At 40.0% G+C, this 14,829-nt stretch overlaps 1 protein-coding gene across 1 annotated transcript in view; it reads left to right on the top strand.

Annotated features, from left to right (window-relative positions):
* The window catches only part of LOC117245915 (endophilin-A1-like), a 47,319-nt gene that overhangs the window by 24,631 nt on the left and 7,859 nt on the right, over window positions 1–14,829 (top strand). The window contains exons 2-7 of the mRNA XM_033609523.2: window positions 10,789–10,857; window positions 10,986–11,058; window positions 11,145–11,288; window positions 12,245–12,378; window positions 12,472–12,630; window positions 14,653–14,756. Coding sequence (XP_033465414.1) covers window positions 10,789–10,857; window positions 10,986–11,058; window positions 11,145–11,288; window positions 12,245–12,378; window positions 12,472–12,630; window positions 14,653–14,756 — 683 coding nt within the window. The remainder of the gene's footprint in view (window positions 1–10,788; window positions 10,858–10,985; window positions 11,059–11,144; window positions 11,289–12,244; window positions 12,379–12,471; window positions 12,631–14,652; window positions 14,757–14,829) is intronic.

Here is a 14,829-nt window from a genome sequence, read left to right as displayed (position 1 = left end):
GCTCAGATGAAGCCACAGACAGTTATTCATCCTGAAATACATTTTTTATTTTATTTTAGGCAAAATCTTCAACTATTTACTGACTTCAGAGGCCCATTACTCTGTCTCTGACACTTTCACAAGAAACTTCAGGGAGTTTTCTTTCTGGCAAGACCTCATGTATGCATGTAGTCAGAGCGGTTCAGACGCTACAGTCATTTTAATTTGGGTATGTCATTTTAGGCGTTTTCGCTACAAAATGGTACAAGAGGTTAAAAAATCTGGACCAGAATCAGTGATTCTGTGGTTCAAAAAGCAAGTGATGCATCTGAAATCCCAATTACAGGCCGCATTTCCTCCGGGTGTTAATATCTCACCTGGATCGGGAGACCTGCGGGAGTGAATTAATGCAGATTAAAAGGTGTCACTGGTTTGCAGCAAAAAGCCGCTGCGCCCTGCCTGCTCAGGAACAAACAGACAGACTCAGACAGACACTTTGCCAACAAAAAGCCTGTATATGCAGGTTTTTTAAAAAGCAGGAGATCCAGCTAAGAATAGGCGATTGACTCTGGACATGAGGGTGCAGCATTAAATTGTATGGACATTAACTTATCTATGGTATCTTTTTTTTAAAAAAAAAAAAAACACCTGGATGGAGAACTCCCCGCTAGTCTCCTTTCCTCCTCAACTTCCTGTCAGCATGGACAGATTATAAAACAATGGGCCCCATGCACCACCTCTCCTCCATAAGACGAAGACACACATGTTATAGTTTCTAAACCTCTTTTTGTGGTTGTTTTGAATCTCTTTGTAGTCATTACACATCTCTTTCATGTTTTGAGTGTCTTTGTAGTTGCTTTCTCTTTGAAGTAATTTTGCATCTCTTTGTAGGTGTTTTGAGTCTCTTTGTAGTTGCTCTCTGTGTCTTTGAAGTCTTTTTTAATCTCTTTGTTGTCGTTTTGCATCCCCCTGTGGTTGTTTTCTGTCTCTCTGACATAGTTTTGAGTCTCTCTGTGGTCATTTTAAGTTTCTTTGTAGCTGCTTTTTGTCTCCTTGAAGTAATTTTGCATCTCTTGGTGGTCATTTTGAGTCTCTTTGTAGGTGTTTTGAGTCTCTTTGTAGTTGTTTTCTGTGTCTTTGAAGTCTATTTTAATCTCTTTGTTATCGTTTTGCATCTCCCTGTGGTTGTTTTCTGTTTCTTTGACATCATTTAAGTCCTTTGTAGGCATTTTGCATCTCTTTAAAATCATTTTGTCTCTCTCTGTGGTCATTTTAAGTTTCTTTGTAGCTGCTTTTTGTCTCCTTGAAGTCATTTTGCATCTCCGTAGTTATTTTGAGTTTCTTTACAGTTGCTTTGCATCTCTTTGTAATAATTTGTATAGTTGTTTTTGCCCTTTTTGTGGTTGTTGTGAGTCTTTTTGTCTCTTTGCAGGTGTATTGCATCTCTTTGTAGTCGCTTTCTGTCTCTTTGGTGTCATTTTGAATCTCTTTTTTTGGTCATTTTGCATCTGAGATCATTTTGTCTATTTTTGTGGTCATTTTCAGTCTCTTGGTCGTTGTTTTGAGGCTGTTTGTAGTTGCTTTCGGTCTCTTTAAAGTCATTTTGCATCTCTGTAGCTGTTTTGAGTCTCTTCTTTGGTGGAACAGCAGCTTTACCAATTTTGGCCCATTCCTGCTATCTCAGCTGCCCGGCAAAAAACAAAACAAAATAACAATAAGTAGTACTCAAAACCTGTCTGTCTCTGTAAATATACTTTCATCTCTTCAAGCTGATTTGTAGCGCTACATGTCATTAAAACTATCGTCGTCTTCTCCTTTTTTGGCTTTCTGTGTTTCACTGTGATTTACTGCCGGGTTAAACCTCCCCCTCTCTCTGTGGTAATTAAATGGCTGCTGCGTCTCATATTTTCTCACTGATGAGAAACTTGTGATGATTTGAGGAATCATAATTTCTCAAATATATGAAGCAGTAAGAAATAATAGATGTTGTGTTTCTCTGTCAATGAAAGCTTGCGTCGTTTTCCTCAACATTTACCAATCCTCTGCACCTGATGATATAACCCTCCCCGCCGCTGTTAAAATAAATGGACCGTGTGCAGAAACCTGGCTCAGAGACAAACGTTTGACACTTTATGTTATAAAATCCTCTCCGGCTGGGAAGCAAATGTTATTGTTGGAGGTTCTGAATCGTGTTAAAGCTGCACAGGACATCAGGTCTCTGTAGCCCTGTGGATCCTCCCTGGTCTGTCTTGATTAAATTCAGCTCTCACACAGCAGGTGATGAAACCAACAAGCAACAGCAGCATCACTGACAGCTGAGCTTCTCCACCTCTTTCCCACAATATGTTGATTCTGCTTTCTCGAAATAAACAGTCAGTAAAGTCAGCTTTTACAAGTTAAAGTCTCCTAAAGGAAGAGGAAGAGGAAGAGGAAGCTCCTCCTTTCTTTCACTTTCTCCAGACATGAAAAACACAAATGACGGATCATTTTGAACGTCAGACATTGGACATATCCTTGTAACTTTATGCTCAAAGACTGTTTATATTGCACTTTATCACATTTTATCAGTTTTCCGCTGCAGCCAGGCGTAAAAAAAAAAATTTTTGTTGCTGTTTCAACTTTTTTTTCCATAAATGTCATGTTTTTTATGCACAAATTAAAAATGTGCATAAAAGCAGGTGGATGGGCACACAATTATTGTAAGCTGTAACCTTAACACTCCCATTGAAACTACTATGCCCAGCACAAACCTGGAAAAACAAAAGTACATGAAAATATGTGTAAAAGTCTGTCCACATACTTTTGGCCATTGTGTATGCCCTACTGCTTTTGTTTAGCTTCATATGAATTAATTTTTTTTAAGACTTTGAAGTGGTTAAAACTAAACTTTGCAGTTGTGGATGCTGCAGCGTCCATGTATCTCTGTGTCTGTTTGAGCACTTGAACGCACCAAAAGTAGAAAACATGAACCGCAAACTAAGAATTTCTAACTTTGAAACTTATGAGAATTTCTGGCTAATTAAGAAGCTTCAGAGGGGACATTATGCTTTTTGTTATTCTCTGTCATATAATGTAATGTTGAATGTTGATATTTAACATGGTTAGAGTTTCAAATAATTAGCCAAAACCTCGGGCTTCAGATTGTTCTCAATACTCTGTTTACAACACTTTTTTATACTTTCGTGGCAAGGTGACGTCGGATTGTGACGGATTTCCTAATATGGTCATTTGCCTCAGACACACTACTGCAAGTCTTCACATTACATAGTCTACACTGCTACATGTAGCTACATGCTAATGTCAGGGAAACATAACATTATTGATTTCTCACCAGTTTCAGGTCATATTGCGGATCATGTGTCCGATTATGTTTAGAAGCTTTTATTGGTGATTTTTCACAGTAGAAATGCAACTAGTCACTGTTAGTCATTCCCTGGCTACAAGTGTACTGCTAACAGACATTTAGCTACTTGCTAAGGTTAGGAAAACATGCAAACTTGGTTGCTGATGTTGCACATTTTGGATCATATTGCTGCTGACACGTATGGTTGTGTTTAGTACCTTTATTGGTAATTTTGCATGGTAGAAAGTGTCGCTGTTACAGTTCTTTCCCAGCTACATGTAGCTACATGCTAGTGCTAGAGAAACATGCAAACTTGGTTGCTGATATTGTTAACTTCTCCTCGGTTTTGGATCATATTCCTGCCGAAATAATCTTTTATTGGTGATTTTGCATGGTAGAAAGTGCTGTTATTCTTCTTTACAGTATTTCTTCGGCTGCTGGTACACTGCTAACATACATGTAGCTACATGCTAACATCAGGGAAACATGGAATTTTGGTTACCGATGTTGAAACTTTGTCCCCGATTTCAGATCATATTCCTGTTGGAACATGTCTGGCTGTGTTTAGAAGCTTTTGTCGGTGCATGGTAGAAAGTGCTGCTATTCCTCTTGACAGTCATTTCTTGGCACACTGCTAACAGCTACATGCTAATGTCAGGGAAACGTCATTTTGGTTGCAGATGTTGAAACTTTTCCCCCCCTTTTGGATCATGTTCAAAGGAAGCTTCAATTGGTGATTTCTTATGGTTGAAAGTGCTGTTATTCTTTACAGTCATTCCCTGGCAGGTAGTACACCGCTAACATACATGTAGCTACATGCTAATGTCAGGAAAACATGGAATTTTGGTTCCCGATGTGAAAAATGTCTCCCCAGTTCAGGTCATATTCCTGCTGGTACATGTTGGGTTTTGTTTTGAAGCTTTTATTTGTGATTCTTCACAGTAGAAAGTGCCGCTATACTTTGTTGCTGCCAGTACAATAATACACTGCTGTGTGGCTACATGCTAACTTCAGGGAAACATGTCGTCATGGTTGCAAATGTTGTTAATTTTCCTGATTTTGGATCATATTCGTGCTGAAACGTGTCCGGTTGCGTTTCTAAGCTTTTATTGGTGATTTTTCACAGTAGAAACCTGGAGACACTGACCAATCAGAGCAGACTGGGCTTTTTCATGAAGAAGAGCTTAAAAAGCGTTTCAAACAGACGTGGTATAATCAGTTCAGACAGTATGAGGAAAATAAAGTGTTTTTTTAACAATAAAGCATGCAAACGTGTTCCAGTAGAAACCCAAAATACAAGTGTGAACCTCAAAATGAGCATAATAGTCCCCCCTTAAACTATTCATTTTCATGCCACTAAAACATTTTTCAGTTTTATAAATATTAATGGAATAATGAAATTGGGTTGAGCATATTATATTCTGGATAAATAGCCTGAGCTGGCCATAAATCCAGTCTTTTATCTATCTACAGTCCAAGATGGCGTCTGAGTGTTTTGGCAGCCGTTCAGACTGATAGATGAGCCGACTCCGGCTGCCAAAGCTCTCCTCCCTGGTTCTTATTTCTAACCCCTGACTGGCTAATTCTCTTTCACACAGGATTAATGTCAGCTGGATAGGAGGATGGATATCTACTCCATCTGCTATCCGGGCGCCATGACCTCTGACTTTTGACCTGCTCGCTGTCAGCCACTTGTAGTGACGAACTTGCAGTTATTTTTCTGTAGAACTCATCGGGAATTATTCAGCAAAAAATGGGCCTTGATGTAAAATGCACAAAGAGAGATGAGAGAAGGAAGGAAGGATTGAAGACAAGTGAGCAAGAGATGGAGGAGGTCGGAGAAAATATAGCTGAAGAAGTAGGAGTCGCCAAAACAAAAGAGAGAAAGTGCTAACAGGCAACTGTGGAGGAGGAGAGCGATGCAGAGCAGATGGGGTTTGTTACTGCCTCACTGGTCTGAAAGGTGGTTAGCTCTACTTTCTGTGTGTGTGTGCATTTAGGCGGGTTGGTGGGTGTGAAATGACTTACACTGCCAGCACCCATGGGTCCATTTTTTGCTTTTTTCCTGTGATAACTGCCACCAAAACTTTAATGCTTTTGCAAACTTTTCTGTGGCCTTGTAGGAAGGGAAAATACAACTAAAACTGGGCCTACAAGGAAAATACGTACCTGAGTCAAATCTGAACACAAACACATAATATACACACTTTTAGATTCAGTGTGACCTCTTGTCCGCTGATGTCCATTCAGAATAAATGTCCATATATCTGCTTAGAAACTATAGGAAAAAAATAATCATCTTTTATCTTCACACGTTGTCTGAGAATCATCACGTTTTTAGGTTTTCTTCTGCATCAAAGTACTCTAATGATACTTATCTGTACGTCCATGAGTAGCTACAATACAACCAGGGGAGGCTACTAGCTAGTTCGGCATACTTCTAATGGTGCCAGTACTAAATGGTAAACAAATATAGGCTATTAAAACAAACAGATTGAAGTTGTGGTTGACATAGCAACATTGTATTTCCTGTTTGTATCCCCTGAATGAACACAGACATAATACATATGTGTTTTTTAGATTGAGTATGACTTTAGCTTCTCGAGTGTGTAATTATCAATAATAATAATGATAATAAAGTAAATGTCCATATGTCCGCTGAGAAATCATAGTGAAGGAACTTTACTTATAGAGAACGTTTGTAGCTGTCTGTACATCTGTGGATACATCGCAAACAGGACCTGCTAATGGCTAATTCGGCATACTTTTGATGGTGCAAATTAGCTAGATGTAAACAAATGTAAGCTAGCATAAAACAGGTTAAGGTGCAACCCATTGCTAACTGACGTAGCAACAGTTAGCTATCTGTAACATCCCCAGATGCTAAACTAAAGCAGTGAACGTGGTTAGCATTATAGCTGATAAACATTAGCATGTTAGCATTGTCACTGTGAGCATGTTAGCATGCATGCGTCACTGGATGACAAGCACGGCTGTAGATTTGTTTCAAACAACTTTGTTGACAGGCAAAGATTTTATTTTAAATCTTCCAAGTTTAGCACTACATGGACTGAAAAACAGAAAGCTAGCTAGTTAGCATTTAGCTGCTAACATAGCTGTCCTTAGCTTAATTGTTAAACCCGTAATGTTTTTGTAACTTTGTATGAACTAAACTGGATTATGACATTACCGACGTGATCTCACAGACACGAGGACATGACATGAGCACGATCTCTCAACACTGCTCTACGTGTGGTGGCAGGTAATGTGTTAAATTACATGCTGGCAACACGGTTAACTTTATAGGCACCAAAATTACTTAGATTAGAAAAAGATTTTGCTTCCATTAGAAATAACTATGTTTGTTACGTACAGGGTGGCACGGTTGGGTTTAGGCCTAAACTACTTTGTTATGTTTAGAAAAACATTGTGTTTCCATTAAGAATAACTGTGTTTGTTACGCACAAGTTCGCACGGTTAGATTTAGGCCCCAAAACTACTTGGTTAGCTTTAGACATAGATTGTGTTTTTGGTTAAAATAAGTTTGTTGCGTATGGGACGAAAGTGCATCATAAATGTTATTACATATAGGATGTGAAGATAAAAGACGTCAGCGATTACTTTTAGATCCATAAGACACACGAACACTCGCATTCTCCTGGGTGAAAGTCCGTTGTTTGTTTGACATCTTTCCAACACAAACTTTCTCGCGCTTTTCGAACCTATGGCAGGTATACACAACTTGCTTCGCCCAGGGGCCACTTTTGCATCATGACAGAAGGCCAGGGGCCATTAAATGAATAAATATTGTATTTAATATGTAAATAATTAGCCCGGACTTCTGCCAGGAGTCCAGGCTGATCCTGCCCTGGCACTTTTTCTTGATAAACAATCTCTATATTGATGCTTTCATGCACTCTGACGCCTTATTTACATCAAAAGGACAAAAACATCCTGGTGTGAATCAATTGAAATAGTCAATGGGCCACCCAGCACTCTTGCAGGCAGCGAATTGAGTATCAATTATCGATGTGGTCATAAGATCTTTAATCACCGCCCATGGTGTGATGTTGAAGAACCAGAGAATTTGTTATTTTCCATTAGCATTGTTTCCATGGTGCTGTCACATAACTTTAACACATTAGCTGCCCCCACCATGTACCGCAGTGTTAACAGCTCTGTGAGATCATGCTGTACATTACATTTATTTAGCTGATGCTGTTATCCAGAGCACCTCACAAAAAGTGCATTCAAGCATGTGGGTACTTTTCAAAAAGTGCAGGAGCCTTAGATTGGACATCATGGGAAGTGTAATAAATGTCAGCGCTGCTCCTGAACGTTAAAAGCCAGTCAAACAAAAATAAGCTGATGCTAAATACAGCGTGAAGAGACAGTGAGACGGTGGAAGATACTGACAGTGCTGAGAGAGTTACGCAACAGTGTGTCAGTACACCTCTCTGCAACCAGACTGAGTGTTCCTTACAGACAAGTGGACGACCGCTGGTGTGTGTGTGTGTGTGTGTGTGTGTGTGTGTGTGTGTGTGTGTGTGTGTCTGTGTGTGGTTCTTGGAAACATGAGAGGACCCAGTCAGATCCCTGTCTCCATGGCAACTGCATCTTCCTCCTCATCTGTCTGTCCTTCTCACTTTCTTTCCTGCTATGGTGTTTTATTGTTTTTATATTTCATAATGCACTTTTTTTTATCACTGTTTTCGCCTCTCTCTCTCTCTCTCACACACACACACACACACACACACACATCCATCTGTCTCTCTTTGATTAAATCATGTCCTCTGTAACACACACACACACTCATGCACACAGGCATGAAGTGCTCAGGTGTGTCAGCGGTTATACGTTTCTACCTTTATGTTTGCATGGTTTGTTAGTTTGATGAGGAAGACGTGTGACATCTGCTTCACACACACACACACACACACACACACACACACACACACACACACACACGCAGCTTTAGCAGCCCAGTCAACAAACTGCATGTCATTTTGATATGTTTGCATGAGCTTGAATGTGAGAGCAGTGATAGAAATATTCAGCTACTTAAATTAGGTAATGAAGTACTAATAAGACTAAGATGATGACCTGAGTTTACTGAAACTATCAAAAGTGATCATTTTGCAGAAAATGTTCCACCTAGGACTGATAGATTATCACATGTGACATTAATACTGAAGCATGATTGTGAGACCTGGAGCAGTTGAGTGGTGAAATTTTTTTGTGCATTTGACAAAATTTTTCTACTAATTTTTTCTCTTGCCTCTAGTTTTATTTTAGATACATGTAGTGGAGTAAATACTTTCAAGTAAAATGTAGTGGAGGAGGAGGAGAAAGTGGCAGAAACAGAGATTTTCTGGCAGCGTTTTATGCTTGCATCGGAAATAGTATTCTGTTTTTAAAGTATGTTTCATATGTTCATTTGCCAACTTAATATTCATTAATATTATTGTTATCTCACTATATCTTACTATGTAATAATTAAAACTCTGTGTGTGTGTCTGTTCCACGTTTTTCTCCTCACTGACTTGGTCAATCCATGTGAAATTTGGCACAGTGGTAGAGGGTCATGGGAGGATGCCAATGAAGCAATATTACATCAATTGGCCAAAGGGGGCGCTATAGCAACCGATTGAAATTGCAAACTTTGAATGGGCATATCTCATGCCCCGTATGTCGTAGAGACATGAAACTTTGCACAGAGATGCCTCTCCTCATGAGGAACACATTTGCCTCAAGAACCCATAACTTCCGCTTATATAGATTTTCTGCCATTTTGAATTTTTTGAAAAACACTTCAAATGGATCTCTTCCCAGGAAGTTTGAGCGATCTGCATGAAACTGGGTGAACATAATCTAGGGACCAATATCTAAAGTTCCCTCTTGGCAAAAGTTGGAAAACTTACTAAAACTGAGCTTCTATAAGGCAATGAATATTGCGGAGGGCGTGGCTCATCACATAAAGGTGTATAACATCTCAAGGGTTTCACCCATCACCACGCAACTTTGTAGGCATATGACCACACATAATCTGAGGGGACCCCTCCATTATTGACCCCATCAAACAAAATGGGGTAGCTAGAGAGCTCATTTCTTATCTAGGCCTAACCGCCATATGGATTTTTACTAAACTTGGTAGATATGTAGAACAGGACGCCTCAAGGTGACTGGAGAAATTTGACTCTAATTGGCAACTGGGTGGCGCTATAAAAACAGAAAAATGCTTAAAAATGGCTAAAATGCGACCGATCGCTGTGGCTCCCCCTGTGGACCAATGTTGTTGTTGTTTCTAATTTTTGGTATGACTAAGTCATGGTATGGTATGCTGTACATAATCACGGAAACTGTCAGTCGGTCATTCTGTCTGTCCCACGTTTTTCTACTCACTGACGTGGTCAATCTATGTGAAACTGCACATAGGCATTGAGGATTGGCATAGGTAGAAGGTGACAAAGCTACCAATGGGTATGGACTAGTTATTATTATTAGTAGTAGTAGTAATAGCAGCAGAATGTACAGTGTGTTGTTCTCACAGCTACTTTATATAGTGAACATTTTCGTGTGAATTTCTCCATCTCTGCAGATCTCTCCTGTTGGTGCTGTATGTACCTCAGATGAATGCAGTTATGGGTATATACTATATATGCTGCATTAGTGTGTGTGTGTGTGTCCACTAATGCGTGGGTGGGTGATGTGAGTCACGATTGTGGAAAATCCCACTCTCCTCCTCGCCCCTCCTCCTTTTTTCTGCAACCCGAGGCGATTAGAAACAAGAGGTGTCACTCTGCTGCTCTTCCTGCGGTCACAGTGACAGACCCAGCAGGACAAAGACGCTACAAACATGTGATGATCTTATAGAATATGATGCGTTGCTGTAGGTTAAACTACCCAACAGTATATGCAAGGATTAAAATGAGCACAACCTTAAACATCTGCAGCAGTAAAATAAAAAAAAATTCATTAAGAATTCATTAAGATGACAAACTGAGCCAAACCAATGTTTCGGTTTACTGAGACGTCTGATGAGTTTGAACGCTGAATGCAGATTCAGATGATGTCTCCATGAACTCTTCACTGGCTTTTAATGTGAAAGCCATTAAAGGATCGCACTCGCTGAAAGAGTTTTTTATTATAGAAGGAGGACAAGGCTGGCAGAGACTCCATGCTGAGCATGAACAATTACACAGGAATTAAAGGTCACACCAAACACTCCTCGTTTTCATCTATCGTTCATCTTGTCGTCTACGAAGCCAATGTCACCACTCTGTCCTCAGCTGCTACCATCTCTCTCTGCCTTTCCTCCTCTTCAGCAGCTCTATGCTCGCTTTCATATCGAAGCAGGAATCAAAGTTTGCTCTCATCAACGACTTTGAAGCAGTCGCCTCTTTCTTCTCTCTGGGTGGGTTCATAATACTAAAGTCTTTGTTTTTCTTTGTGTTTCCTGTTTACAGAAAGTCAGTGAGAAGGTTGGAGGGGCGGAAGGAACCAAGCTAGATGATGACTTCAAAGAAATGGAAAAGGTAGATTTATTCATTCACACTCACATTCACACCTATGGACAATTTAGAGTCACCAATTAACCAATCATCTCCTCAGCAGGTTTGTGTGCTTGTTTCTCACAATACTCCTGATTTTTTTGGTCCTGCAGAAGGTGGACGTCACCAGCAGAGCAGTGTTGGACATCATGACCAAAACCACAGAGTACCTCCAACCTAACCCAGGTAGGAAACGCACAGTGAAACTGACACAACATGCAGCTTGAAACAACACACCTGTGACTCATGATGTGACCCTCACCGCTCCGCAGCATCCAGAGCCAAGCTGAGTATGATCAACACCATGTCAAAGATCCGCGGCCAGGACAAGGGACCCGGTTACCCTCAGGCTGAGTCCGTCCTCGGAGACGCCATGTTGAAGTTTGGACGGGAGTTAGGGGAGGAGTCAAGCTTTGGTAAGTGGGAGGGTGCATAAATTCATCGTGGGAAGATGTCTGCAGAGGACTGTTAGCAAAACTGGTTTATTATTTCAACTTATCACAACAGAAATACAGTGATTTGCCTTTTTAATTTGTAGCTCCTGCCCAACATTAGGGGGGAACAAAGCTGCCATTATAACACATAAATAAATACATGACTGAGTAAAATGATAATAATAATAATGATAATAATGAAAAAAATTAAATAAAAATTAATATATATACACGGAAATAGAACATAAATGAATACAATGTATTTACTTGATAAAATACCTGTTTTTGTATTCATTCATTTTTCTAATTTACTAATTTGTTCTTTTCTGTTTACGTTTATTTCAGTTTTTACTATTTCTTCTTCATTATAATGGCATCTTTAGTCCTCCATAAAGAAGTGGCACACAAAACAAAATTTTATTTTAAAACTGACTAATTAATTCTTTTCTATCTATGTTTATTTCTGTTTTTACTAATTTTGTCATTTGATAATTTGATTTTTAATGAATAAATTTCAAATTTATTCTTTTCTGTGTACATTTATTTCTGTTTCTATTTATTTCATCTTCATTACAATGGCATCTATAGTCCTCCATACTTTAATTGCGCACAGAATAATTTTTCATCATTTCCTTATTTATTCTTTTCTGTTTAAGCTCATTTTATTTTTCTATTTATTTCCCCTTCATTATAATGGTATTATTAGTCCTCCGTACAATGGTGGCACATTTAATAGAACTTTATTTTTATCATGTCTTAATTTATTGTTTCTGTCTACATTCATTTCTGTTTTTATTTATTTCATCTCATAATAGCATCTTTAGTCTTCCATACAAGAGTTTCAAGCTGACCCAAGCAGAAGTCATGTAAAACTGTCTATGAAAAAATGAGTATGTGTTTTTTTACTCTGTCCCATTTTCTTCATCCCTGCCTTCCAGGTTTAGCGCTGATCGATGCCAGCGAGGCGATGAAGGAGCTCGGGGAGGTAAAGGACGCTCTGGACATGGAGGTCAAACAGAACTTCATTGACCCGCTGCAGAACCTCCACGACAAAGACCTCAAAGAGATACAGGTAAATAAAACACCTGTTTATCTTAATGAATCAGACGTGTTCTCTGCATTGATTTTCATTTTCCTCTCCTGCCTTGTTTCCCCTCCACCACAGCACCATCTGAAGAAGATGGAGGGCCGCCGCCTGGACTTTGACTACAAGAAGAAGCGTCAGGGGAAAGTCCAGGACGATGAAATCAAACAGGCGCTGGAGAAGTTCGACGAGAGTAAAGAGATCGCAGAGCAGAGCATGTTTAACCTGCTGGAGAGCGATGTAAGGGTGCTCTCATGTTTCATTTTAATTTATGTTTTCATCATCGATTGATCTGCCAATTATTTTCTGTCCTAAGCCCCTCCCACCAGGCACCCGTGGGCATATCGCACTTCATTCAGTAACTCGGTGTTTCCCACATGTCGATTTATTTGATCTGATTTCACTGTAGAGCTCTTTCTCTGTTCATTCGACCACAAATAAGACAAGAATTAGCTAGCCAGCTGCTGTGGCCCACTTCTCTGGGAGTTGAGTGGGCAGAAGCTTGGAAGCTTGGGCGGCTTGAATTCTACCAGCTCAAACCCCCTAGTGCCGGGTGTCAAAGCGCACTGATGGCCAGAGGCAGCACCAGGTCTAACCTTCGTGTCGGCAGCAACAGAAAGTTTGCTGATCCAGTGGGGAGTTTGCGCTGGTTGGATTCAGGTTGCTGCAACCGCTGACTCAGGGTGTGTTTCCAGAGCTGCCGCCCACTCTCCTCCCAGTGGGGTGGTCTGTAGTGGCAGGGAGTGAGGCGGAGAACCTACTGTGATTCATGGCTCTAGCTACTGTTAGCCATATAAAGCCACAGCCGTGAGCCTTTAGCTCTGGTTAGCAGAAGGCTAAAGTATAAGCAACATTTTCTCTCTATCTTTAAGAGGCTTCGCCAATATTGACACGTGTTTTCATCGTTTATTGTCAGACTTAGTGTTAGCCCTTTAAAAATGGACCTTTAAACACGTGGACGGACACGAGAGATCATTGTTGGCATGATCCTGTTTAAACAGATTTAAAATAAGAACCATAATAGCTAAAGCATTCAGTCTTTTAGCAGCAGAAAGCAAAGACTTCTGTCTGCCATGTCGTCATGTTAATGCTCGTAGTGACGCCATTACACAACGTCACGTGTGGTGCAAACCCCAAATGAACAATGAAACTATCACTACGCCTTTGAGCTCTGCTCATAAAAATGAGCATATCTCAAATACTAATGTACATAGTTCAAATAACTTATGGGGTGTTTAGAAATATTTTGTTTATGTTCCTCAATTTAAAAATCTTTTGGATCGATATGTTTTGTGATTTTATTTTGTAAAATCTGATCAAAACGTCTGATTTTTGTGTTTTTGTCATGACACAATGTCAATACTTTTATAAATTATTACAGTTTATTGACTTGTGTAACATTTTAGGTTAGGATGTATAGATTTTAGGGATGTGGCGCATTTGAAGATACTCTAACAAATGACATCACAATAAGCAAAAGTATCAATGTAGGCTCTGACAGACCATATCTACTGCTGGGTTCAAAGAGTTGCTCCGCAGTGTAGGCAGCTGTGTCCAATGCTGGGACAACAACTTTCTCCGCAGGATTCTCCGCCACTGAGTCAGGCTTTCACCATCTGAAGGAATCATCTGCATTTGTAGAACAGCCAACAGGAACGCTCTCTCTCTGAAATGATGTGTGATTGGCTCCCATCTCCCATCATAGGATAGATTTTCTGAAGCCTGAAAACGGAGCCAAGAGGAGGTGCAGAAGTCTAGTTTTCCCTCCAACCACAATTGTACCATGCTCAAAGGTTATTATGAGATTTCTGTCCAATGACGCCAACATTAAACTGCGTTGAAAGTCCAGTAAATGTCTCTGCTCCAGTGAGTGATGACAGTGGACGTTTACTGCAGAAGAAACAGCTAATTGATTTGGAAAAACAACGACAAAAAATCAAATGGAAACAGAAATCTAATCAGATTAATCCCCTGAGGGGAAACATCATTTTTAAACCGCAATGAATCATGAAAACAACAAACGTGGAAATCATAATAGAAAATGACTCAATATAATCAAATATTCACTGTGATGATTGTGGTTGACATTGTTTTTTCTGTTGCTATGGTTACAACTACTGGAAAACAAAGGGCAGTGATCCTGCGCTGTGCCATGCTGTGTTGCAGCAGACCCCGGCCCAGCATGGGCACAGAACAGGATGTGCTGCAGTAAAAAAAAAAAAAAACTATGCATGTGTGTGTGTGTGTGTGTGTGTGTTGCAGATAGAGCAGGTGAGCCAGCTGGCAGCGTTGGTTCAGGCTCAGTTGGAGTACCACACTCGCTCTGCCGAAATCCTCCAACAGCTCTCCAGTAAGATGGAGGACAGGTATTGATCCCTCTGCCCACCTGTGATAAAAATAACCCAATAAAAGAAGATTCACGTGGTGAGACGAACCTTT

The sequence above is a fragment of the Epinephelus lanceolatus genome, chromosome 22 (genome assembly GCF_041903045.1).
Source record: "Epinephelus lanceolatus isolate andai-2023 chromosome 22, ASM4190304v1, whole genome shotgun sequence".
Taxonomy (NCBI): Eukaryota; Metazoa; Chordata; class Actinopteri; order Perciformes; family Serranidae; genus Epinephelus; species Epinephelus lanceolatus.
This window is presented reverse-complemented; position numbering and strand designations above follow the sequence as displayed.